At 36.4% G+C, this 26,250-nt stretch overlaps 2 protein-coding genes across 2 annotated transcripts in view; one reads left to right on the forward strand and one right to left on the reverse strand.

Annotated features, from left to right (window-relative positions):
• The window catches only part of LOC119074284 (somatomedin-B and thrombospondin type-1 domain-containing protein), a 104,770-nt gene that overhangs the window by 35,966 nt on the left and 42,554 nt on the right, over positions 1 to 26,250 (reverse strand). The window contains exon 2 of the mRNA XM_037180303.1: positions 2,087 to 2,281. Within this exon, the coding sequence (XP_037036198.1) occupies positions 2,087 to 2,281 (195 nt within the window). The remainder of the gene's footprint in view (positions 1 to 2,086; positions 2,282 to 26,250) is intronic.
• On the forward strand, positions 21,501 to 22,721 carry LOC119074282. Its single transcript, XM_037180302.1, has 2 exons — positions 21,501 to 22,526; positions 22,665 to 22,721. Coding segments are annotated over exons 1-2 (918 nt in total). The 5' UTR covers positions 21,501 to 21,609; the 3' UTR covers positions 22,666 to 22,721.

Raw genomic sequence — 26,250 nt, forward strand, 5'->3', positions numbered from 1 at the left:
TGGTTGTTAGACACAAAACCTAATCGGCTTAACCTATATTATTAGTACATTTATATAAACTATACTGTTAATAGCTGCAAAATCATTTAGATTTCAAATTTTCAAATGACTTTCCTTGCAAATTATGTTACCGACAGTCGAACTATATGGCAATGACAGAATCAATTAGTCTTCTTACATCATCATGTTTAAATGCATTTAACTACTGAAGCAGTGTATACGTAATACAGCATTTATGCATTGAAAGCTAGAGAATTACCGAAAACTTTTGCATACGAAAAACATTATTTAGATTCATTCAGCTGATAAAAACTAGGTATTTAGTGTGTGTATCGCAAATCGTTTATCGATTAATCATTGTTGTAAGAAACAACACTAATGGTCCACCTAAACAACATCCAGCGATGTAACAATTACATTGTTGATTGTTGTATGGTATCAAGCGATACCATTATGATAGCATCGGTTGTTGAAGCTGAACAATACCACAACATGTACCGAAATATTTTTTGAACCGGTGGGTGGCGAATTAAAGTCGCATTTGCGTCTAGTTCTCCAATTAATTTAATTAAAATCTGATTCTTATTGTAAAAAAAAACTTGGAACGAGCCGAACAATTCTTATGATCTGGAATTTTGATTACCCAACGCAGATCCAGTCAAATAAATCGACAAACATTTTAAATGCAAATTTAACCGATTTCTGTGATACAATTGGAAATTCCAGATCATACGAATTGTTCGGCTCGTTCCAAGGTTTTTTTTACAATAACAATCAGATTTTAATTAATTTAATTAAAGAAGTAGATGCGCTTAACGAGTAATTATCCCGTGGACCAGCTGGTAATCGATCAAATGGTAATTTACAGCCAGGTTCTACACTGAAATTCAACTTGACAAAATCAAAACCAAAATCTGCTGCCTTTTTCATGTAGTTCGTTAATGTTTATAGTTTTCGGCAACAACGATTTTCTGTTATAGTAAATTGTCTTCGGCAATTGCCTAAAATCGATGGTATTTTACGACAATTTTTATGGTAAAGTGTCTTTACAAAAAAGGAATAACCCTCGCATTGACCATAAACAATTTGTATAAAAAAAAACTATTTTCGCAAGTTTGTTTTTATGAGCTGAAATTTTATTGCCCTTTCCTATTATATCCTCAAAAAAAGATTTTTTTCTCGTCAAATTAATATATATTTAAAAAGTGTTGTTGACAGCCTTAAAAAGGAATTGATAAGCCAGAGAAATATATTTGATATCCTCAAAAAACGTTTTTGATTACCTTAACACCGATAAGCCCGAAAAAGAGGGATGCTAATAAATAGTAGAATATATTGGATGCGGCAGAAGTAATTCACTACATGATGGATCAATTTGTGATACGAGCCAAACCACGGCAGAGTAAAATAAACCAGGCAGTAGTGGTTCATTTTCGAAACGTCAAATAAGGGACCTAATCCACTGTATGAAAATGAACTCAAATTGAAAAATTTTATTCGCAAAAAATATTGGGCTACTAGATTCTAGATTATTCAGGTCCCTAGTCAAAGCAGCGCTACTGCCTGGTTAACTTTACTCTGTCGTGGCCAAACTCACGAGTATATTTTAAGCAACGAGGTTTGCAAAATGTTATTCTGACAAGTGTAGAGCCGAAGAAGACAAGGTATGCAACTACACGAGACAAAATGCCATTTTTGAAACCCCGTTGCTTAAAATGACTGACATAAAAATGAAAAGTCTTATTTTCGTGTGTCTATTAATTTCGGCTTCTCGTCGGATTTCACAAAGAAGATTGTACCTTTCAACTACAACTAGTAACTGTTACCGATTCGTTCCGATTATAAAGCATGAAGTGCAAACAAAACTGAGTTTGTGAGTAAGAGTTCTTTCGGAATTAATGAATTACGTAGCAGCATCCAATGTATGTCATATAACGGATCATTTTCGTGGAAAGCAAAGTACTGTGTATTGGTCAACTTTCGTGTATGGGCAACGAAAGGTTTTCTTAGTCAAATGATAAATGCCGTCATTAACCGCGATTTATGTTAAAACCTCTACTTCTCGAAAATAAAATCAATTACTCACCGCGTTGGACTCTTCGATCAGAGTGACTGTGGCATTTAAAACCTTGACAGCCTCGTTTCTGAACCAGCGACGGACAATGTTTACCTCCATTCGTTGGTGAGTTTATCACTTTCCTCGTTCTTGACATAATACCAGTTCCACATAATGTATCACAATCGCTCCATACACCCCATTCGCTCACTGTACAATCGATAACTGAAAAAAGAGCCGAACGAGAAAAAATTGTTAATGAACATCGATCATTGGCAAAATTAATTAAATTCAATTTATAATAAAATTTCAGTACAGTAATAATAAAACGTGTAACATTATGTTATATAATAACGAAAAACAGTGAATCGGAACGGGATGTAACGTGCAAATAAAAAAAAATCCCTGTTTATTATCATCGATAAATTTTTCAAAACGAGAGAGTAATTTTTGGCACCTGCTATGACGTTCAATTAAATTAAATAATTTACGAGTAATATGGAAGCGCACACGAGAACATCAGTTCCAATAAACGTTTCGGGGTTTAATTTCGTTCAACGTTACACTTGCAGTCGACATAAAACACATTTCCAACATAAAATATATTTGAAATGGGAAACGTTTCGATTTCGGAATCTTTATGGATGGGGGATGGGATATTTATACATCCGCAATCGGTATTATGATATTTTACTCGATTACAAGATGTAGTTGACCCAGTTGACCTGCTTTCAATGATTGGTTACGATGGACTTTTTTGAATTAAACCAATTAAACCAATATCAGTTTATGGTTGAAACGTAGATACGTCAACGATTTGTAGTGGAATGACCATTGATTGCTAGTTTCTGATCTTGGCTGTCGGTTGTAAGAGTTTTCACCACTTTATGAAAATGGTGATTGCACCTCTCTGAAAATGAAAATAATGTGTTCATATATGTGCGATGTGATTTACCTTATTTTCTCCACACAAATGGGTGTCTCTGATGACAGTTCAGGCAAGACATTTCTTATTTTCTCACCTCTTGTTACCTACCATGGGGTAAACTCTTTTCTCTTTGTAATTGTCACCAATGATTTCATAAAATGGTGAAACATATGTGATGTTTCGTGGAGATGAACTGTTCATAAGAATTGTAAATCACACCTCACACATATGAAGAACGTTGTGTTCACCTATCGCTTCGCTCTGGCCACAAATAATGTCGCTCTTTTTGGAATTTCCTGTTTTCTTCCCTCGGCAAACAAATAACTATTGACTCAGAAGAGTCAAAATTTCCCGGTAACTGAAAACATAAATCGAACTTACCGGTCCATCCGTTTCCCGGTGGTTTCTTCGGCATCTGCCACTTGTGACGCAATTTTTTTTTTGTAAAAGTCTCTTTCACAAATTTTGTGGGTCAATTTTTTGTTGATAAAACTTTTGCGAACGGCGTCACAATGCGTCACCTTCAGCAATATCAGTTATTTTGTAAGTAAGATAGAGGACTTGCGTCACATTTACCCTTTAAGGGTTTTTTGACTGATATCACCACTTTTGTAAGTATGTCATTTTGACAACGTCAAAAAACCTGATGAAAAAAAATCTTAAGAAATCAGGCTTCTTCTTCTTCTTCTTTTTCAGCCTGTTTCTATCCACTGCTGGATGTAGGCCTCTCCAACTTCTTTCCATTTCGTACGATCCATTGCCATTTGCTGCCAGTTTGTACCTGCAATATTCTTAATTCCGTTTGTCCATCTCTCTGGTGGTCTACCTATAGCTCGTCTTTTATATGGTCGCCAGTTCATGATCTTTTTGGTCCAACGTTCGTCTGTCCTTCTTGCAATATGTCCCGCCCAGCTCCATTTCAGAGATGCTATTCTTTCCATGACATCAACGACCCTGGTTTGTTGTCGAATCCATTGATTCGTCATTCTGTCTCTGAGTGTTATTCCAAGCATACTCCGTTCCATGGCTCTTTGTGTCACTCTCAATTTTTCTTCGGATGCTTTCGTTAAAGTTAACGTTTCCGCTCCATAAGTGAGCACTGGAAGGACACAAGTGTCGAAAACTTTGCGTTTCAGACTATTATTCATTTTGCTTTTGAAAATTAGTCTGAGTTTTCCGAACGCTGCCCATGCAAGACCAATCCTACGTCTTATTTCTGCAGTTTGGTTGTCCAGACCTAACTTCAGCTTATGTCCTAGATATACGTAGCTGTCGACTCGTTCAATGACAGTGTCACCAATTTTGATTTCTCTATCGTCCCCGATGTTGGTCATGACTTTTGTTTTCGATAAGTTCATCTTGAGGCCAACTTTGTTTGCCTCTTCACTTAACTGTTGTAGCATAAGCTGAGCCTGACCTAGATTCGCTGCTATCGGTACTATGTCATCAGCGAAGCGGAGATTGCTCAGGTACTCTCCATTTATATTTATTCCCATTTTACTCCAGTTTAACTTCCTAAAAACACTCTGCAGAATCGCCGTGAATAATTTCGGTGAAATGGTGTCACCCTGCCTTACACCTCGGCCAATTCTGAATTTCTCCGTGCTCTTATGAAGTTTTATACATGAAGTAGCATTTTTGTACACATATCGAATTGTGTTGGAGTACCTTGAGTCTACTCTACATTCGTCTAATGCGTCCAATATCGACCATGTTTCCACTGAATCGAAAGCTTTTTCGAAGTCTATGAATAGCAAGACTATGTCGATGTTGTATTCACGACACTTCTCAATAAGCGTTCTCATCACTTGCAAATGGTCGTTTGTGCTGAAACCAGATCTGAAAGCAGCTTGTTCAACAGGTTGGTAGAAGTCGAACTTGTTAGTGTTCCTCTTCGTAATGATTTTCATAAACAACTTGTAGAGTGTTGACAATAGGCTTATGGGTCGGTAATTTTCCAGCTTTGTTATGTCTCCTTTTTTATGCAGCAATGTAATTACCGCATTTTCCCAAGCTTCTGGTACTTCTTCCCATTGGAGACATTGATTAAACAAAGCCGTGATTGCCTTTAATAAGGAGTCTCCACCTAGTTTAATGGCTTCCACTGGAACACCATCTTCTCCTGGAGACTTTTTGTTTTTCATCTCGGCTACTGCGGCCTTGACTTCATCAACAGTTATGTCGGGCATATCCTCAGGCTGAATCTCATAATTTAGGAACCAACTTTGGAACACCTCCCTTACATCGAAAATAACCCAAATCCATCAAAAAATCTAATAGAAGTTAGAAAGTGCCAGATGAATGATCTGTCATCCCACACACACACACACACACATTAAAATTGGCTTTTATGTGCCATTTGTATGGAGACCTTGGAGAGCTACAGCTCCCAAGATATGGATTTTTTCCAGCTTTTGAAAATTACATTCTTATTGTTGGGCCTATAACTATTTTAGGAAAATCTATAGAAACGTTTAGGAGTTGCTGGTGCCACTTTTACATAGGAACTAAGTAACTTACTAATGTAGGCGATTCGGACTATCTGAAAATTCGAGATTTTGCTTATTTTCACACAAACTTCAATATTTCGAAGTTCAATATCTCGGCCAATTTTGAAGCTGCAGTAACGTTTAGCTTGTTGTAATCGTATGGATTCCTTGATTCCAGATATTCCAGAAGAAGATATCCGTGTTTGGGGCCATTGGAGCCGCCAAGAGGGAAAAGCCAGAAATTTGCTGTAAATACGCTCCGCCGTCCCAAAAAACATTTTATGCAATTCAGTGATGATATTTGTAACTTACGCCACCTGCGATCAATGTCATATGAACGTACTTTATCGCACTAGTGCGTATTTATTCGATTTTCTTCATTTCATAAAACGTTGTATGCAACGCAACACGAATCGTATGGAGGTATATTATCGCACGAGATGTCAGATTGATGCCTCGGATTGGCAATCTGACATCTAGTGCGATAATATACCTCTATACGATTCTTGTTATATAAATAACTATTAAGCTTACTAGCTTACTATCGTGCGGGTATGTTTTGAGTGACGATATATCCACACAAGGACACAAGTTTAACCGCATCAAGATCTAGCTTTGACGGGACACAAACAGCCTCATGGCTGACCTACTCCATCATTCCTTTTATTACATTATCTAACATTGCATGAACGCTTTCCATTCCTGCGATTATTTCCAGGTATAAACAAAGCACACACCGTATGCAAAGTGTAACTGCTGAGCAGTGAGTGTGCGGAAATGGCTTACAATAATAATTCATAAAGAAATGAGTCAATAAAGACACCCATTGCTAGAACCAAAATTGAATTGTGTAAAAAAAAGATCTATTCACCACATCAACGTTCCATAAAAAATAGACACAGAAAGAAACCCATTCATTGTTGTAAGAAAAATAATCGATACCGGGCAAAGAAAATAATCAAATAAAAAAGAACCCATATTTTAAGCTAAAATTGGTGATTGTCCTGAAATTTCGACGACATGAGTATCGGCGACTTCATGAAGAAACGGCGAGTAGTCGCCGTTTCTTCAGGAAGTCACTGTTTCTTCAGGAAGTCACCGTTTCTTCAGGAAGTCGTCGTTTCTTCTCGTCGTTTCTTCAGGAAGTCACAGTTTCTTCAGGATGTCGCCGTTTTTGGTAAAAAGTGGCGACTTTCTGTAGAAACGATGACTTCCTGAAGAAACGACGGGAAGAAACGGTGAATTTATTAGAAATGACAAGTTCCTGAAGAAACGGAGACGGAAGTTTCTTGTCGTTTTTTCAGGAACTCACCGTTTCTTTTCATCGTTTCTTCAGGAAGTCGCCGTTTCTTCTTGTCGTTTCTTCAGGAAGTGAACGATTTCGAAGAAGTGGTGACATTCTAAAAAACTGTGACTTTCTGAAGAAGTGAGACCGAAGAACCACAAAAAAACAATTAGAACATTTCCCTATAACACAGGCCACACAAATCGACGAGCTGCTGAAGTGGAGCCAGGCGAAAGTTTGGCAAGAAAGTTGTCCATAAATTCAGCATGTATACTGAAGTTACAGACAAATTACCTGACAACTGCTTTTTGATACATTTCGTAAAAGGATGAATTCCCTATGGCTGAACAAATAGCTGTATTTTATCCTTATGTGACTAAAAGAAATTTGCTAACCATAGGCAATTTACCCTTTTACGAAATACATCGAAAACGCGATTTATTCAACCATATGGAACTCATCCTTTTACAAAATGTATCAAAAACCAGTTGTCAGGTACTTTGGCCGGCGCCCGGCTCGGCGTGTTAAAACGCTTTTTATGCGGCTAATTATTAGACGATGCGAGAGAAAAAAAATTAACTCCTAAGTTACCGACACCGTTCCGGCGCCCGGCTCGCATTGCGGCCCTCCGCTTCGCTCCGGGGCAATGGGCCGGATCGCTCGGCGTGTTAAAACGCTTTTTATGCGGCTAATTATTAGACGATGCGAGAAAAAAAAATTAACTCCCAAGTTACCGACACCGTTCCGGCGCCCGGCTCGCATTGCGGCCCTCCGCTTCGCTCCGGGGCAATGGGCCGGATCGCTCGGCGTGTTAAAACGCTTTTTATGCGGCTAATTATTAGACGATGCGAGAAAAAAAAATTAACTCCCAAGTTACCGACACCGTTCCGGCGCCCGGCTCGCATTGCGGCCCTCCGCTTCGCTCCGGGGCAATGGGCCGGATCGCTCGGCGTGTTAAAACGCTTTTTATGCGGCTAATTATTAGACGATGCGAGAGAAAAAAAATTAACTCCTAAGTTACCGACACCGTTCCGGCGCCCGGCTCGCATTGCGGCCCTCCGCTTCGCTCCGGGGCAATGGGCCGGATCGCTCGGCGTGTTAAAACGCTTTTTATGCGGCTAATTATTAGACGATGCGAGAAAAAAAAATTAACTCCCAAGTTACCGACACCGTTCCGGCGCCCGGCTCGCATTGCGGCCCTCCGCTTCGCTCCGGGGCAATGGGCCGGATCGCTCGGCGTGTTAAAACGCTTTTTATGCGGCTAATTATTAGACGATGCGAGAGAAAAAAAAATAACTCCCAAGTTACCGACACCGTTCCGGCGCCCGGCTCGCATTGCGGCCCTCCGCTTCGCTCCGGGGCAATGGGCCGGATCGCTCGGCGTGTTAAAACGCTTTTTATGTAAAATGAAAATTCATTTCGTAAAAAGATGCATTCTGTAAGGACGAACCAAACTCCTTTACGTTACAATTCGTAAAAGGATGTATTCTATAAGAACCAACAAAACGCCTTTACGGCGAGAAGAAAATTAGGAATCGAAATCGAAATTTCAGCTCAACTCAAAAATAAGCCTCTATACGTAGATTTAATTCATTTAAATTAAAATATGAACTGTTTATTTTATTTGCTTTAGTTGGTTGCAATCAGAGGCTGTTTCATCTCACTGTTTCTTCTGGAAGTCGTTGTTTCTTCTCGTCGTTTCTTCAGGAAGTCGACGGTTTCGAAGAAACAGCGACTTTCTGAAAAAACGGCGACATGTACTGACGCCTCTCCAGATTTTCTGAAGAAACGACGAGAAGAAACGACGACTTCCAGAAGAAACGGTGACTTCCTGAAGAAACAGTGACTTTCTGAAGAAACGGTGACTTCCTGGAGAAACGACGAGAAGAAACGGCGACTTTAGTGGCCGTTACTTCTCGTCGTTTCTTCAGGAAGTCACCGTTTCTTCTCGTCGTTTCTTCAGGAAATCACCGTTTCTTCAGGAAGTCACCGATACTCATGTCGTCGAAATTTCAGGACAATAAATTGGTGTGTATACTTAATAGGTTTTTACAACAAAACGGTGATCTAAACAGGAAAAAAATGTTTTACCAATTAATTCATTCATTTACTCTTTCCCGCTTTTTCTCTTTCGTTTAATTCAATCTGAAAGCCCTTAATCACCAACTCTTAAATCAAATTGTATGCGTTCAAACCTTTTAGATGTAATAAATACACGCCAGAGTCACTTTAACACCCACCCTAATACTGTCTCGATAAATTTTCCATAAATTTTAACTTCTTGTTCGATTTTTTTTTTTCGTAATGAACATGTTGTTTGCCGTACACTCTTGGACTACAATATGTACCGAGGGATTGTTTTGAAATGAGTCTGCCGAAATCGAACGTATTTTCCTTTTAACTTTTTTATGTGCCTAGGAAAGTGTTAGGAGGCAAAACCACTTTCAAAACAAATCCTCGGCGCTTGTGTGGTTAGTGGGGAGGTGAGCGAAAACTGAAAACATGCAGGTAACCGTAAAACGTTACGAACCGTAAAAGGTCGTGAGGGGTGTCAATTGGATTTAAAATGCATTCAGCCTAAGCTATGAGTGGCTGAAAAGGTGGACAAAAATGAAACTATTTCGGTTAAGTTCTACCAGTTCGTCTACACCCAAAACGTAACGAAGACACCATAAAACTGTTTTGCTAGATCTTTACTGGTGCCAGCTTTTTTCGTCAAATCGTATCTGTGCCAGAAATACTTCGAGTAGAAGAAGTGAGTCTCAAAGACTCATTCATCTTGACATTAGCCAAGCATGTTCGTTTTCTTTGCAAATTTAATACCAGTATCTAATCGACAAAAGAGTTTTTTTGACGTTTTCGTTGCGTTTCGGATGAATTCCAAATTTCCATTATAAAAGTGCGTGCTTTCGATTTATGGTCGTCACCTCCCGCAAGCGTTGAGGAATTTTGTTTAAGTATAGTTTCCACTTAAAAAGAGCACTCCGTTTACATGACAGTTGTCAAATAGAACAAAGCAACTGTCACGTAAACGGAGTAAAAAATTGAAATAAATTCAATTTCCACTCCGTTTGCGTGACAGTTCTTTTGTTCGATTTTACAACTGTCATGTCATGTAGACGGAGGCTAAACGGAGTGCTCTTTTTAAGTGGAAACTATACTTTATTTAGAATTTAATTTTAGAATCCTACAACAATTTCATCAACTATCACGCACACTCGATTCCGATCGAAAAAGTATGTTTGAAATTCCATTGTCGGCCGGAGAGAGCATCCGTGAAAGTTACTTTTACGGCCGAAAATACGGCTCTCTGAGAAGTTCTGACAAATTAAATTTTTCGATCGTAGGTGCAGTGACGAAGAACGTCGTATTATGATCGTTAGGCACAAAAAAAAAAGATTTTATGAAGCACTTCATAGCCATCTTGGATTACAGCGGCATCTGCGACTAAAAAATCTTTTTTCTTGGTACAATAACCAATCATAATAATGTAACAAGAATCGTATGAAGGTATATTATCGCACTAGATGTCAGATTGCCAATACGAAGCGAAACCGAGGTTGGTAAGACGTCGTGTGCGATAATATACCTCCATACGATTCGTGTTGCATACAACGTTTTATGCAATGAAGAAAACCGAATAAATACCGAAATGATTATAGTGTGAAGAGTGTGAAACATTCGACTGGAAAATGCGTGCGATTTCGGCAGACTATTTTTCAAACGAATCCCTCACCAGAAGATTCGTATAGTACCGTTCTCTCTCAATGTATGTAGCAAATTATACACAAAGGCAGTGCTTAAAGATTTTTATTTTTAAAATTGCCCTTTCACAAGTCACAACCGAAAACATAAACAAACTAATTTTATGATTTTTTTTTTAAAGATTGTATAGGTTTCAAGTCAAGAGTCTTGTGCCTTTAATAAAACCGTTGTTGAACTCAAGAACTTTTATGCGTTTCTTTTAGTATTTTGTTTGTTTATTTCAACACGCAGCACAAACCAATCATTTATTATTGTAGTTTTTTTTGAGCTCATTAAATACAACGCAGCTTGGTATTTTCAATTTATCGTCACTGCATTGCAAAAATTATTCTTAAGTTGAAAATCTCAACATAAGACTTACGACCCCGTTTCATCAGTCTTTGGCGATTTTTCTCGGTTATTCATCATTTTTGGTTGATCTGTTGAATCATGAAGTAGTAGACCAGAAAGTAGTTTTGTGCTGGGCAGCACTAAACTATTGGTGGGGTTATATCGTCAGCACATAATGTATAGATTTCAGTCCTGCAATTGTATTTTGAATAAAGTTGATATATTAGGGGTCTCCCATACAGAGTGACATGTTTTGAGCAGAAAGTAGTTTTGTGCTGGGCACAGGTGGCAGCACTAAACTATTGGTGGGGTTATATCGTCAGCACATAATGTATAGATTTCAGTCCTGCAATTGTATTTTGAATAAAGTTGATATATTAGGGGTCACCCATACAAAGTGACATGTTTTGAGCAGAAAGTAGTTTTGTGCTGGACACAGGTGGCAGCACTAAACTATTGGTGAGGTGATATTGTCAGCACATAATATGTACGTTGTAGTCCTAGAATTGTATTTTGGGTGCAGTTGATATATTAGGGGTCTCCCATACAAAGCGACATGTTTTGAATAGAAAGTAGTTTTGTGCTCGGGTGCCTGAGCAGCACAAAACTTTTGGGTAGCATTATTCGAAAGCACAAAACCTAGCTCATAATAATCAGCATTCTTCATTCGACCGTTCGAGCGAACAGACGTATAATTAAATCACTCTGAATAATTCATAGTTATTGAACATACTGTTAATGGGAATTTAAAAACAAAAAATTACTCAATCGCATAATGCGATGTAGTGCAAAAATGACTATTTATAAACAAACTTAACATTTATAAATGCAAGTGCAAGTAAAATAACCGTGAAAGTGCTGTGCAATGTTTTCGAAAAAAGATAAACAAAGCCCGACCTCGGACGATATGATTAAGCTAACGCAATCAGACTATGAAAATCTAGTGCAAAAAAGTCAATTTGCAGAACAATTATATGATGAAAACGATGACCTAAAAAAAAAGTTAAGTGAGAGTCTTAAACAAATTGACAATTTAAAAACAAGTGAAGCTACACAAAGTGTTATAAATGCAGACTTAAAAAAACAATTGGAATTGTTTGGTAAAAAAATCGCTGCATTGGAAATCTCTTCCAAAAACGTGCAACCAGGTAATCCAGAAGACAAAAATATCGTTGAATACACAACGGATGAGGACGAATTAGAAAAGGAAATTGATCCTGAAAACATCCAACGTCAATCTAGCAAAAGAAGACGGAAGTCACCCAAAGTACCAATGGAAAATGATTCAAAAAATGCAGAGAAAACTCATAAAGAAAAACCAGTAAAAAATGTGAAATCACCTCTACCACCGCCAATTAACGTAAGTAACGTTAAGAACTTCGCTACGTTCAGCCAAAAAATAATTGCTAGTGCTAGCTCAGCAAAATTTAAAGCTACAACAGCAAACAACATAAAAATAACCGTTCAAAACGAAGATGAATACAGAAAAATCAAAAAAGTTCTAGAAGAACAAGCGACAAATGAAGGAGACTTAGCTGGCATTGAGTACCACACATACCAGTTAAAAAGTGAAAGAAGTTTCAGGGTAGTTATTAGAGGTCTACCCCCTACCTGTGAGGAAGAAGATGTTACCACAGAGTTAAAAAATTTGGGTCACGACGTCGTCAGGACCACAAACATAATCAAAAAAATTAAAAATGAAGAAGGAAAAATTATCGTTATTAAATTCCCATTGTTTATGGTAGAAATCAAACAAAACAGCAACAACAAAGATGTATATGATATCAAATACTTGTTGAACTGTAAAATTAAAGTGGAAGCACCAAGAAAAGTAACAGCAATTCCTCAGTGCTCGAATTGCCAACAGCTAGGCCACACCAGAAACTTCTGTACAAGAGAATCGAGATGTGTAAAATGTGCAGGACAGCACAGGACCGTGTCTTGTACAAAAAAATTCAACGAGGCACCGAAATGTGTCCTATGCAAACAAGAAGGTCACACAGCAAACTACAGGGGATGCTCTGTTTACCAAAAGAAATTGACTAGCCAAAATAAACCAGCGAAAACAGCTTTAAGTCGCCTCCGTGAGTCCCATTCTGAGGCTACTACTACCCTTAAACCGTCTGAAACAGGATTATCGTATGCGCAAGTTACAAAAAACTCTAATGTAAATAAATCCGCCAACACTTCAAAAGAACCTTCAATCAGCGATATGATGCAAATTCTCACCGATATTAACAACCATATCGGCCAGTTGTCAAACAGATTGGAAAAATTGGAGAAACTCCATCTACCAAATAAATCGAAAGTTAAACAAAATAAAAATGAATAATCGGTTCCTGCGCATAATCACTTGGAACGCAAATGGGTTGCTAGAAAGAATCCACGAACTTGAAATTTTTCTCCGAACAAATAATATAGATATTGCATTAATATCTGAAATTCACTTTTCGGACAAAAGCTACTTAAAAATTTATGGATATGACATCCATTGGACTACTCATCCCAGCGATAGAGCAAGGGGTGGTTCAGCAATTATTATTAAAAACAATATTAAATACCATAGACATGAGGACATTCGAGAAATATTTATCCAAACTACCACGGTAACCATAAAATTCAACAACCAGGATGTCAATATCGCAGCAGCATATTGCCCTCCAAAAAATACACCTACATACTTACAATGGATTGAAATCTTCAAAAAAATGGGGCAACGATTCGTCATCGGTGGAGATTTCAACACCAAACATACAGCATGGGGATCGAGACTAATAACTCCTGTAAAAGGCAACGGTCTTCTTAATGCAATCAAAAAGGAAAATTGTAACTATCACTCAGCACGTAAGCCTACATACTGGCCTAAGGACCCCAAAAAAATACCTGATCTACTCGATTTCTTCGTATCTAAAGGAATCTCATCAAACAATATGGAAGCGGAAAATATAATTGATCTTACTTCAGATCATACACCGGTTCTGCTAAACTTCAGTGCTTCAGTCATTTTGAAAAACAAAAAACAGAACCTCACCAACAAATACACTGATTGGAACCTTTTCAGAAAAATTGTGGAAGAGTCAATTAAACTAAACGTCAGCCTAAAAACGAAACAGGAAGTCGACCTGCAGTCTCAAAAATTCATTTGCCTACTTCAAGATGCAGCAAGAAAATCAACTCCAAAGTTAAAAGATAAACCTATTCAAGAAATAAAATATCCATCTGAAATAAGAGACTTAATCAAAGAAAGAAGGAAAGCGAGAAGATACTGGCACAGAACCAGAAATCGAAACGATAAAAACTACTTCAACCACATTAGCAATAAAGTCAACAAACTCATAAAATTACATAAACAAAAATGTTTAGACAACTACTTGAGTAATTTGGGCTCGAGTAAAGAAAATGATTATTCACTATGGAAAGCAACAAGAAAATACAAGAGACCAGCTGTACAAATCTCTCCTATCAAAGACGCCAGTGGAAAATGGTTAAGGAAGGACAACGAAAAATCGGAATATTTCGCCAAACATCTCGCGGAAGTGTTCCAGCCGCACGACATAAATTCAAATATAGACACCACAATAACCTACCGTCCAGACAAAAAATTCAAAAAAATCACACCGTGTGAAGTTGCAAAGGAAATTGACAGACTGAACAGAAAAAAGGCGCCAGGAGTGGATGAACTAGCGCCGGGAGTCTTCAAAGAACTTCCAAAACAGGCTATCACTATGATTACATTCCTCTTCAACGCATGTCTTCAGCTAAAATATATACCAAAATGCTTCAAGATTGCGCAAGTCATTATGCTACTAAAACCAGAAAAACCATCAGAAAAAGTAACGTCGTACAGACCGATATCACTGTTACCAACAATATCAAAAATATTCGAAAAGCTGTTAATAGAAAGGCTTAAACCACTAGTAAAAATCCCAGACTTCCAATTTGGATTCAGGAATAATCACTCAACGATAGAGCAAATTCACAGGCTCACTACCAAAATTGAAAAAACGTTCGAGAGGAAAGAGTACTGCGAAGCAGCATTCCTGGATGTCTCACAAGCATTTGACAAAGTGTGGCACGAAGGGCTCATCTTCAAAATGAGTAAAGCCCTTCCGGGAAATTATTGTCAACTGCTCGAATCATACATATCGGACAGAAAGTTTAGAGTTAAGGACGAAGAGACTTACTCAAGTTACTATCATATCCACGCAGGAGTACCACAAGGAAGCGTATTGGCACCTTTTCTTTATACTCTATTTACTGCGGACATACCCGTGCCAAAAAATTCATTCATCGGAACATTCGCAGATGACACATCGGTCATGACATCAAATTCTTCGCAAGAGGAGGCAGTCAAAGAATTACAGAATGCTTTGGATAAAATAAATAAGTGGACCATTGATTGGAAAATAAAGCTCAACGAGTCAAAATCTAATCACATCACTTTTGCATTGCGGCACACAAATAGCAATCTCCACATTTACCTCAACGGAATCCAAGTCCCACAGGTAAAGTCAACAAAATATCTGGGCTTACATTTGGACAACAAATTGAACTGGAAACACCATGTGAAACAAAAATCTAAACAACTGAAACATAAAACGAGAAAAATGTACTGGCTGGTTGGACATAATTCTAAACTAAACCTGTACTGCAAAAGGTTGATATATAAATCAATTTTCGCACCTATCTGGATGTACGGCTCACCACTTTGGGGCTGTTCTAAAAAATCCAACATAGATATCATACAAACAAGCCAAAACAACTTTCTTCGTATGATCACCAACGCATATCGCTACGTGACAAACAAGGAAATTCACAGAGACTTAGAAATTAAATGGGTAGCTGAGGTAATTCGGGAAATTGCCTTAGGTCACGAAAAACGACTCCATAACCACACCAATGTCGAAGCCATCCTCCTTCTGGACATAACTGACGAAGTAAGAAGGCTGAAACGAGTTAAACCACATGAGCTAACGAAATGAAGAATACACTTTGGGCCCTGATCAATGGATCATCAGTCCCGCACGCGTCTTTACTACCTTTTGTTGTAAATGTAAAAAGGAGGTAGTACAACTCAACACTAGTAATAAATTATCAAACAAGATAAGATTGTACTATTCTTACCAATAAAGGTATTTTTGAAAAAAAAAAAAAAATAATAATCAGCAACGAAAACCCCAGCCCAAAAAGGTGGGGGCGCTGACGACATATACCTAAAAATTAGTATTTTATAAGAACACCCCGTAAAACGGTTTTTTTCTTAGAATATTGTTTTATTTTAAAAAGAACTTATGTAAACACTTATATCCCCCTTGAAGCGCCACTAAAATTAAATGTATGACACCAGCAAGGCTAGAACCCAATCCCAAAAATGTTATTAGCCTAGAATAGAAAGTAGCGCTGATAAATGCATGCTCGGCAATTATAAATGCCGTGAATAATATCTTGGTCCGCTTAAAAGAAACTAAATGAAAGGAAAATACAAACAACCAAACAAGTTACATTAATCAGTAAATTCCATTAATTTAAATGTGACTCAACACACACTTCTACAATGTAGACGAAACACCTTCAGTCAGTCAATTTTATACATAAAACTACTTGAGAACATAAGTTTTCAGTTCACGTTTGAAAAACAATTTCCCATTTTTATTGGAATTTAATGAATTTCAAAAGCTTGAAACTTAAATATATTTTAACTTAAAATTGTCTATCAGTTTCTAATGGATGTTTAATCTGGCGGATACATAATTAAATGTTCGAAGCATTTTAGCTCATAACAAATCCATTAGTTGAAGAAATCAAATTAACAAGAGCCACTCAGTTTCTGTTTTATTTGTGGGCGAGGGGTAGAGGAATGTCTGTAGTTCCTCGGATAAAACACTAGACAATAGAAATAGAAACACATACACACACAGGTACAGCGGCAAATTTGAAACTTTAATTAAATTCATTAACGGAGAGTATATTGCACACTCTCGTTATTTGATTCGGTTGGTTTGGTTGCAAATTAAATTTATTTTAACAATGTGTAAGTTAATTACATTGTTGCTTGATGATTTAACATTTTATTCGTTGATTGTCGAATTGTTGATTATTAACCAATTTATCGACATAATATTGTAAGGTTTTAAACTCTAGGTAAATAATAGTGACGTCACGCAAAGCGCACACTATGGCAGAATTAATGTTCGGTAAAATACTTCGAAAAAACAGTGCTTAATGTCGATATACACACGACAATGCAATAATAGTACATTATGATACCGGGGAATTTTGCACGCGTAATATTCTCTTGTATATTACACATACACTAGTGTTTTGAGTAATACACACGAGTGTTTAACGCTGGCAATATTCCCCTGTATCATAATGTACTATTATTGCATTGTCGTGTGTATATCGACATTAAGCACTGTTTTTCCGATATATCGAACTTTAATTCTGACATAATTTGCGCTATGCTTGATGTCATTATTGTTTACCTAGAGTTCAAAGGCCTACATTATTATGTCGATAAGTTGATTGTTTGCTCCAATACAACAATAGTATATTATGATATCGGAGAATATTGCACGCGAAAAACTCTCTTGTATATTACACTCGTTGCACTCGTTCGGTATAATACTCCGAAAAACAGTGTTTAATGTCGATATATTCACCGCAATGTAATGAAAACGTTTACTAAGATTTTTAAATACAAATTCACAAAAGAACATCATTGCCACTTTACCAGCTTCACTCACACCACACTGTCAAATTATGAAAATTCGTGAATATAAATTAGACAACACAATAAAGTTACAGACAAAAAAAAATTCAATATCAGAATAAGCCTGCCATAAGCCTACAAAAGGACGATGCTCCCATGCAAAGGTAAATATTTTATACTATTGTGTGATTACCGTTCACATTTCTTTAGTTTATAAATAACTTCGAAGTCAAACTAAAAAGTTTTCAATTTGTGAATATCAATGTAGTAAAAAGGCAAATGCTAGAAGAACTCCATTCCAATGTTGTGTGTATGAATTTGAATTAATTATATTTTATGTTTTATTTTCGTTTCGCGTGCATGTGAAACAAGGACTGAAAAGTTGAAATTGACTGAACCGAATTGTGTGGGTTGCGGGAAATCTTCATTTAAATTAAGCATCGCTTCAACGTTCACTTGCTGCCAATATTTTTAAATGTTTTAATCATCTGATTTCTGGAGCCGAAATTATGCGATGCACTGTGGCTGATGTCTTTTTATATGGAAAAATGTAAGGATGAACTAATGATTAAGATGATTCTATGTCGTCAATTATGAATTTAATCCAAAGTTAATGCAAGATCTTAGATGGTGTAACTCAACGCATTTAATCGAAAGGTAAATGAAGAATTAAAATGGTTCAACTATTCAAAAAAAAAAAACGTTAACTTAGATCGAATATATGGTTATCTCAATGTAATGGGGACTTAGATGCTTGACGAGCTTTCCCTCATACATAATCATAGTCCTTTTTACTTCAAAATATAAATAACAGAATTTGAACGCATTTATTACGGAAACATCTAAAACTGTGTTGTGGATGCTGCTCTTGAAAGTTCTTCTGTAGTGCCTGGTAATAGTGCGTTGTTTGAATTTGTTTTCTGTTTCATGTACTGTGAAATTAGGCTTTGTGCTATAACAAAAACTCACTAATTTCAAATGTACAATGGGGAAAAAATGTGTCCCAGTTTCTGCCACTTTAATTAGCAGCTCTTAAAAATATATTAAATTATTGAAGCATGTTAATAAACCTGGTAAATATAGGTCAACCTGTACAGTGGGATGTTAAACAGCTGGTTAAGTTATTTAAATTGAATTTTCCTTCAGGTTTTAGTACTGAAAGCAAAAATTGTCCCAAAGAAAAGTTAACAAAAAAAAACTTTGCGTCAGGCGTGACAGATGGCTCGGCTTTTTTTATCTAAGACTGTGACATTTAACGAAATCTGTGAGATTTAACGAAAATTGTGGGATAATACGCAATTTGTGAATTTAACGAAATTTGTTGGATTTAACGAAATTTGTGAGATACACTCACGGAATTTTGAAAACCGACACATTTTCTGTTTCGTGGTTTGCTGGTTTTTTGTGAATTTTGCATGTATTTTTATATGGAGAAATCAGAAACTCAAGTAAAACACAGAAACAGAAAATGTGTCGGTTTCCAAAATTCCGTGTGTGTATTACGAAATTTGTGTTTAACAAAATATGTGAGATTTAACGAAATTAGCGAAATTTGTGAAATCAGATTACGTTAAATTTCATCAATTTCGTTAAATCCCACAAATTTCGTTAAATTTCACTAATGTCACAGATTCTGTGAGATTTAACGAAATTTGTGAGATTTAACGAACTTGGTGAAATTTAACGAAATTTGTGGGATTTAACGAAATTTTTGTGAAATCCTATGTAATGAAAAAAAAACAAAATCATTTAATATCGTCCGATATCATTCAAAACGACAAGTTTAAATATGTTCACTTCATACAACCCATTTAAACTCAAACACTAAGATTCAAAGATTCATTTTAACTGTTCTTGACTCATCCATTTTTTTCACTTTTGCAACACATCTCTCGCGTACAAGGTGTTTCACATTATTCAATCGACTGATTTATCGTTTTCCAGCAATGTCTGTTTTTTTAACGTTTCTTTTCATCGACTGAACGTGACTGAAGTCAATAATGTTAAAAGCGACTCATTGCTTTTGGTTTGTATTTTAAACGTATAGTCAAACAGCACACCTTTCGAGTACTCACAGTAAAATCGACAAATAAATGCAAAAAGGAATCGCTTTGAGGAAGCACGTGCTTTTCATTTCATTGTTTGTTTTTCACATGGAATTGCAGCTATGGTAGAAGTGAGTTATGTGAGTTACTTGAAAATTGCACTGCACACATGAAAATTAAATAAATGGGCATAACTTAATGCCAGAGATATTACACAGGTCGTAGAATCTATGTTAAAGATCGTTCTGGAAGCCATTGATCAACATATTGCACTTCGTCTTATTTGTCGTATAAATTTCTGAAGCTTGAATGACAAAAAGTTAACTCAAAACACAAAAAAAAAATCGAAATTAGATGTCCTGATGGTGAAAGAAAGTATTTATTTTAGTAACTGTGCAATGTGTACAATTACGAAAGTCAGATACCCGTTAAATACCGCCTTTGAAGAATCGACTAGAAATATCGATGAAAAACGAAAAAATTCAAATAGACAAAATTAGAAGAGTTGACAATTGACAGATGATGTGATAATGGTGAATGGCTTTTTTATATCGCTAAAACAAGAAAAATCGTCAAGAAAGAACGACAAAATGAGTCGAATCGCCAAAGAGTATAAATTAAAACTAAATTTGGAAACAGTTGAGATTTTTGGTGATTCTTCTAATTTTAGCAATTTGAAAAACGATCCTTGAGTTTCTTATGCTCAAAACAAACGAGGCATTGAAAACGTGTTTTGGTCCTATGACGAAATTTTCGAAACTGTCAAATGAAGTTAGAACTTTTTCTATTCAAAATTGCGATTGCTGCATCTGTCAATGAAAACTAGGACCAAAACACGTTTTCAGTGCCTCGTTTGTTTCTTCTCATTTCGGCGATTAAAAAATGTCAAAATCCAAATCAGGAAAATCGTCAACAATAATTTTCTGACTTTGGCGATATTTATCAAGATTGAAAGTTTTTACGTATACGTACACATAGTAACCTATCAAATAATGCTCATATACGCTATAAAAAAAACACTTAGTGTCTTAGAATCAGAGCTTGTTATTCGGAATTTCAATTCATAAATACTTAAAAATTGCCGAATTTTGTCAATTTTTTTTAAATTTTTACTGTAAAGTCCAATTTACGGCAGAGCAAGCGAACTTTAAGACATTCGATTAGTAGCTATAGAGTATCTGACTCAATGATCTAGGATAACTTGGGTGGTGCTGAAACGATTTTCAAAAACTTTCATCCAATCAACGAAGAATGAAATATTCCGATTACCTGCAAACTTAGTATAGGGATTATGGTTTGACCAAAATTAATAAATTTTCAGTTTTGAACGAGACTTAAAAATGCGTCGTTCCTGTAATACTAAAGTATAGTTTCCACATAAAAAGAGCACTCCGTTTAGCCTCCGTCTACATGACAGTTGTAAAATGGAACAAAGGAACTGTCACGTAAACGGAGTAAAAAATTGAAATAAATTCAGTTTCCACTCCGTTTGCGTGACAGTTCTTTTGTTCTATTTTACAACTGTCATGTAGACGGAGGCTAAACGGAGTGCTCTTTTTAAGTGGAAACTATACTTAAGTCCGAACCAATGCCTTAGACTTTATTGTTTTTTTTTTCTGATCCACTCTGTTTTGGTGGAGCCCACTTTATAAATATTATGCACTTATGAAGCGGTTGTCAAGGCTTGCCTTCATAAATACATACTCTTTTTTATCGCATAAGCGAATACGAGACAAAAAAAATTCGCAACGAACATTATGCGTTCCGCAAAGAGAAATTTTCAAAACCGTTTGACTCGATTTATAAGCAGAATACATCCCTGTGTCTAATCTAATCAGATAGCATACTATCAACAAGTTCAAATTTCAAGCAAACTGGCTGTGAACTATATTTACAGATTAAATAGATCACTCTTGTAATAACAGACGTTGTAGTACAATCCGTTCATTTAAAAAAAGGTTCTAAGTGAAGTTTATTGTGTATTTATACCAGGATTAAAATGGAAACAGCTACACAAGTTCTGATGATACGACCGGTAAAATTTGCAATGAATCCAGAGACGTGCCACACAAATGCATTTCAAAAACCGACCCACCAAACAAATGACGAGGTGCACCAAAAATCGAGTGAACAATTCGATAATTTTGTTAAACTACTCAAAGATAACGGTGTCGATGTAACCGTTATCGATGATACTGTGGAGCCACACACACCTGATTCCATTTTTCCAAATAATTGGATTACATTTTACCACAACGGCATATGCCTTCACTCTATGGAAAATATGAATCGGAGAGCTGAGAGAAAGCCGCACGTCTTATCCGCACTAAGAGAAAAATTTCTTATTTCGGAAACGGTTGACTTGACGGCTTCCGAAGCGAAACACCAGTATTTGGAAGGAACTGGAAGTGTTATACTTGACCGAAAAAATCGAATCGCTTACGGGTGCCTGTCTTCTCGCACACATCGCGCTGAATTTGAAAATTATTGCAATTTATTCAATTTCAAAGGCATATGCTTCAATGCTGTCGACTCAAACAATGTACCAATTTATCATACGAATGTTATGTTGAGTGTGGCTGATCGATATGTTATTGTTTGCCTGGATGCCGTTCGGGATGAAAATCAGCGACGTGAATTGTTAAAATCGTTTCACGAATCATCAAAGAGTGTGATCTCAATATCGCTGGATCAGATGAATAATTTTGCTGCTAATGTGCTACAACTACAAAATGGTATCACCGGAGAGAAAGTACTCGTGATGAGTACTAGAGCTTTCAATAGCCTAACGGGAGATCAAATTGCAACCATTTCGAAATTTAACAAAATTATTCATGAAAATGTTGATGTTATTGAAAACAATGGGGGTGGCGGCGTGAGATGTATGATGGCTGAAATATTTCTGACGTTGAAATGCTTAGCTTAATATGTAAATAACGACGAAAAATTACCTCAACAAAATGTTAGAATTAAGATTGTCAACTGTGATAGATCGATATGCTGTGTTTTTAGCAACCTTCTGTAAGTAGGCAGCACAATTTATTTATTTTAATAAATTTATTCTCTAATATTTTACTTTTGTGATTTTGTTTGAAATGAACTGAAATGGAGTACTTTTCATATTCACCATAGATGAAATTCATTTAGTTTAGTGCTCGGATGACATGTTCTTTCCGGAACTATAGACGAACCAAAGGGCGCAAACCAGTGAGAAAAGCGACCACATTTCACTATTTGTAACATTTTTGTTCAACCATAATTTTTGCATGTGAAATTTGCATAAAAATACACAAAATTTTCAACTTTAAGGTTTTTATTCAGCAGATGTTATATTCATATTGTAGAGCAGGGCAGCAGGTTTTCTAGCTACACAGGATAAGGGCACCATTTCAACCGAAAAAACGATTTGGATCTACACATTTTCGAAAACAATTTTGACGATTGGATTATTATTGAGAGGTCAAAGTTTCCGAATTTTTTTTTTTTTGTTGGTGCTCATGAACCGGTAAAAACCGGTTTATCACTAAAAATTCAAATTTCCGTCAAATCTGGATATTTTTTGATGATCTGAACGGATTCTGAAAGGTTGGTTTAATAACTACAGCTCGTAGAACATTGTTTTTTGGCAAAGGTCTGGAACAGTCCGGATTGTGGAAAATGTCCGAAAAAGTGTCTCAAAAATCGCTAACTATGAGACTAATTTCTCTGGCCATTTCTAATTTATTTTCACGATTGGAGCATATCAAAGGATTGAAAGCCTCACTAGGAATTATCTGTACGTTCCACAAATAATATTTTTTCATTAAATGAAGGATTTCAACTATTTTTGCTCTAAAAATCACAAGACAATGATGCCTTTCAATGATCTGCACTAGAACTCAAGGATTAAAAGCATTTACACCATTTTTTTGTAGTTTCCTCTGGATTTAGGGAAAGATTGAGGTGCCAGATCCTTGAGTTCCATCACTCCAGAAGGTCCACCATCTTGCGAGCTCTAGTAGAACTCAAGGATAGCAAGCATACCCATCAGATTTTTTTATACTCTTTTCTGGACGTTATTTCATTTATTAATTATACGAACAAAAGGGCAACAAATCCTAACGGCTTAAGTATCTAAAGGTCGTTTCCTCCAGAAGATCTATCCTTTTCTAGAACTCAGGGATAACAGGTATTCTCTATTCTGGATTTTGAGGTCTCTAGATTCTAGTTCCTAAATTTCCATCATTCCTAAGGGTCCATATTCGTCTCAGTCCTTAATGCATACAGAAAAGAGCTCAAAAACAGATGAAATTTTTGTCGTCCTTGAGTTCTAGAACAGGGAAGAATATGGAGAAAGAAAAAAATGTTTGAGGTAAGTACAGATGATTACTAGAGCTAGGTTCCCGATCCTTTGTTATGTCACAGCTCGTCCAGCTACCGTTGATAAGGTTTTATACCACCTTAAAAAAATCCTCCAATCGTTATTTTGTACACCTTTTCGGGAATCCTCCATAGCCAAAACTGTAAATTGGTTGTAAATCTTTTTGTCAATCTGAGTTGTAAGCGTCACATATTCTGATATCAAAACTTTTGTACGTGAAGGACTTGCTTCACTCTCTTAAGAGGTTTTAGTTTAATACGTAAATCATGTGCTCGAAGTAACTACTAAGAAGAAATTGGCAAAGTTCAGTACATTGCATGCACATTGAATACATCATCGTCGAAAGACGCCATTTTTAGTTTATCAAATAATGTCTACCTCTTGTTTTAATAATTCAGAGTATCTCTTGAACTTTCAAGCTCATATATAAAGGTCCTGAATGTTTCTTTGGGTAATTTTCCATGCAACAATGGATGCACTTTTTCATAAGCAGAAGCACACACACACAAATAAAACAACAGCCAACAGAAAACAGTTCCACATGAAATTCATATCGAATCCAGTTGAGTCAACAACAATGCTTTCGATTTGTCGTCAACATTGTGGTGAACACTGTGTAATAATCGAATGGGTACACAATTCGCAAATTTATGTTGACTTTGCAATCAATAAGCTAAAGAGCACTGGAGTTATAGTAATTTGGTTACTGTAGGAAGAAAGTAGGAAATTCCAAAAAGAGGAAAGTAAGAGAGGGGAAAATAAACATTTTCTGCCCAGAACTGTCATCAGCCACGTCATTTTCTCATAGTCTTTTGAGTGAAGAGTTATTTGTTCACCGAGGGAAGAAAATGGAAATGGCATTTAGGTGGTGTCGTTCGTTGCCAAAACGTCACGAGAAATGCAATTTACAATTTTTTTACCGAGGTTTTTCGTAACAAAGGTTTCCGAAGTTTCAGCGGAGGGGAGAAAACGATGTCTAGATTGAAATGTTTAAAATTTCGAGCGAAATACTGACCGATTTTTGTTGCCTATGCTACAGCATAATGCTTTGTTTCCTCTTACCAAAAAAAGTACTCCGTGTGAGAGACAAAATTGAATTTTTTCAATTTTTCTTTGTTTATTTGACAGTTTACTCTCTCACGGCTCTCTCACGGAGTACTTTTTTTCAGTGGAATGGGCACTTACGCATCGCATAGCAAAATAGCAGTATTCTACATACAGATGAGAGGAGTGCTATTTTATAATTATTGTAGATTCCTCTCCTCACCCATCGCACGACTCTTTAATGTATTCAACAAGGTACTCGTGCTCTAACGGAAAACTATCCATGACGTAGAAGAAGAGGTGAAGAACTTTCAGAGAAGCGACGATTTTTATGCTCAATGTTCATTCAACCCAAATATACATATCTCAACATAAACGTAGTTTCGGAACGACATTTTTCGTTTCCACAAAATCATCGACCCCACAAGTTTACAAGTTCAAAACATATCTTAAACTATTATAAAGTAGCTTGTAAACACGAGCTTCAGACATCCGCAAAACTTATCGGTGGTTTCTGCTATAATGCATATAGCATTGGTATCCAAGCAGGGAAGTCATTGACAACTACTCAGATGAAATTCTCGTGTTCGTGAAATTACTAGAAAAGTTGGATTTTGAGACGAAACGATAAAAGGATAAGAATGCAACATAATATCTCGTCGGAACAAAATTGCCATTTGTGACGATTGCTTTACTGAAACACTTTTTTTTTGTTTTTTATACCTGCTGCGATAAAGAAGTAATGATAAAAATGATTCATTGTCAGCATAGAACTTTTACAACGAAAAGTTAGTGATGTAAATTTAAATTGTTAAGACATTCGTTCCTATTTACACTGTTTATTGGAAGCGATAATTCTTCGTCTCTCTTTCGCCCTATCTGAGTCGAATTTAAAGATTTTATTGTTACGGTAAACGGAATGACTTTTAATTACACAAATTTAACTCGGCACCATAAAATTTACGTATCAGCAGCTACTTCGAAAAACCAGATCAGTTAATGTTCAATTTAAGTGCCAATATAAATTCGCTTAATAAAATGAAAAGCTTGACCCGCAACCCCACCGGCTTTAAAATGAAATTTAAGAACTGGGTCCCACCTTTTGGGCGGATCAGGTCGCTTGACTGACACTTTTCTAAATGTATTTTTGCCGTATTCATAAAAACTTGTTCCATTTAATACATAATATATTTACTATATTAATGACTCCACGCAAATGACAGTAAAATTTGACAA

This window comes from Bradysia coprophila, unplaced genomic scaffold (genome assembly GCF_014529535.1).
Source record: "Bradysia coprophila strain Holo2 unplaced genomic scaffold, BU_Bcop_v1 contig_151, whole genome shotgun sequence".
Classification (NCBI taxonomy): domain Eukaryota; kingdom Metazoa; phylum Arthropoda; class Insecta; order Diptera; family Sciaridae; genus Bradysia; species Bradysia coprophila.

What these genes read in the sequence shown, in the direction of transcription:
- LOC119074282 (XM_037180302.1), top strand. Translation starts at nt 21,610, where the DNA reads ATGGAAACAGCTACACAAGTTCTGATGATACGACCGGTAAAATTTGCA.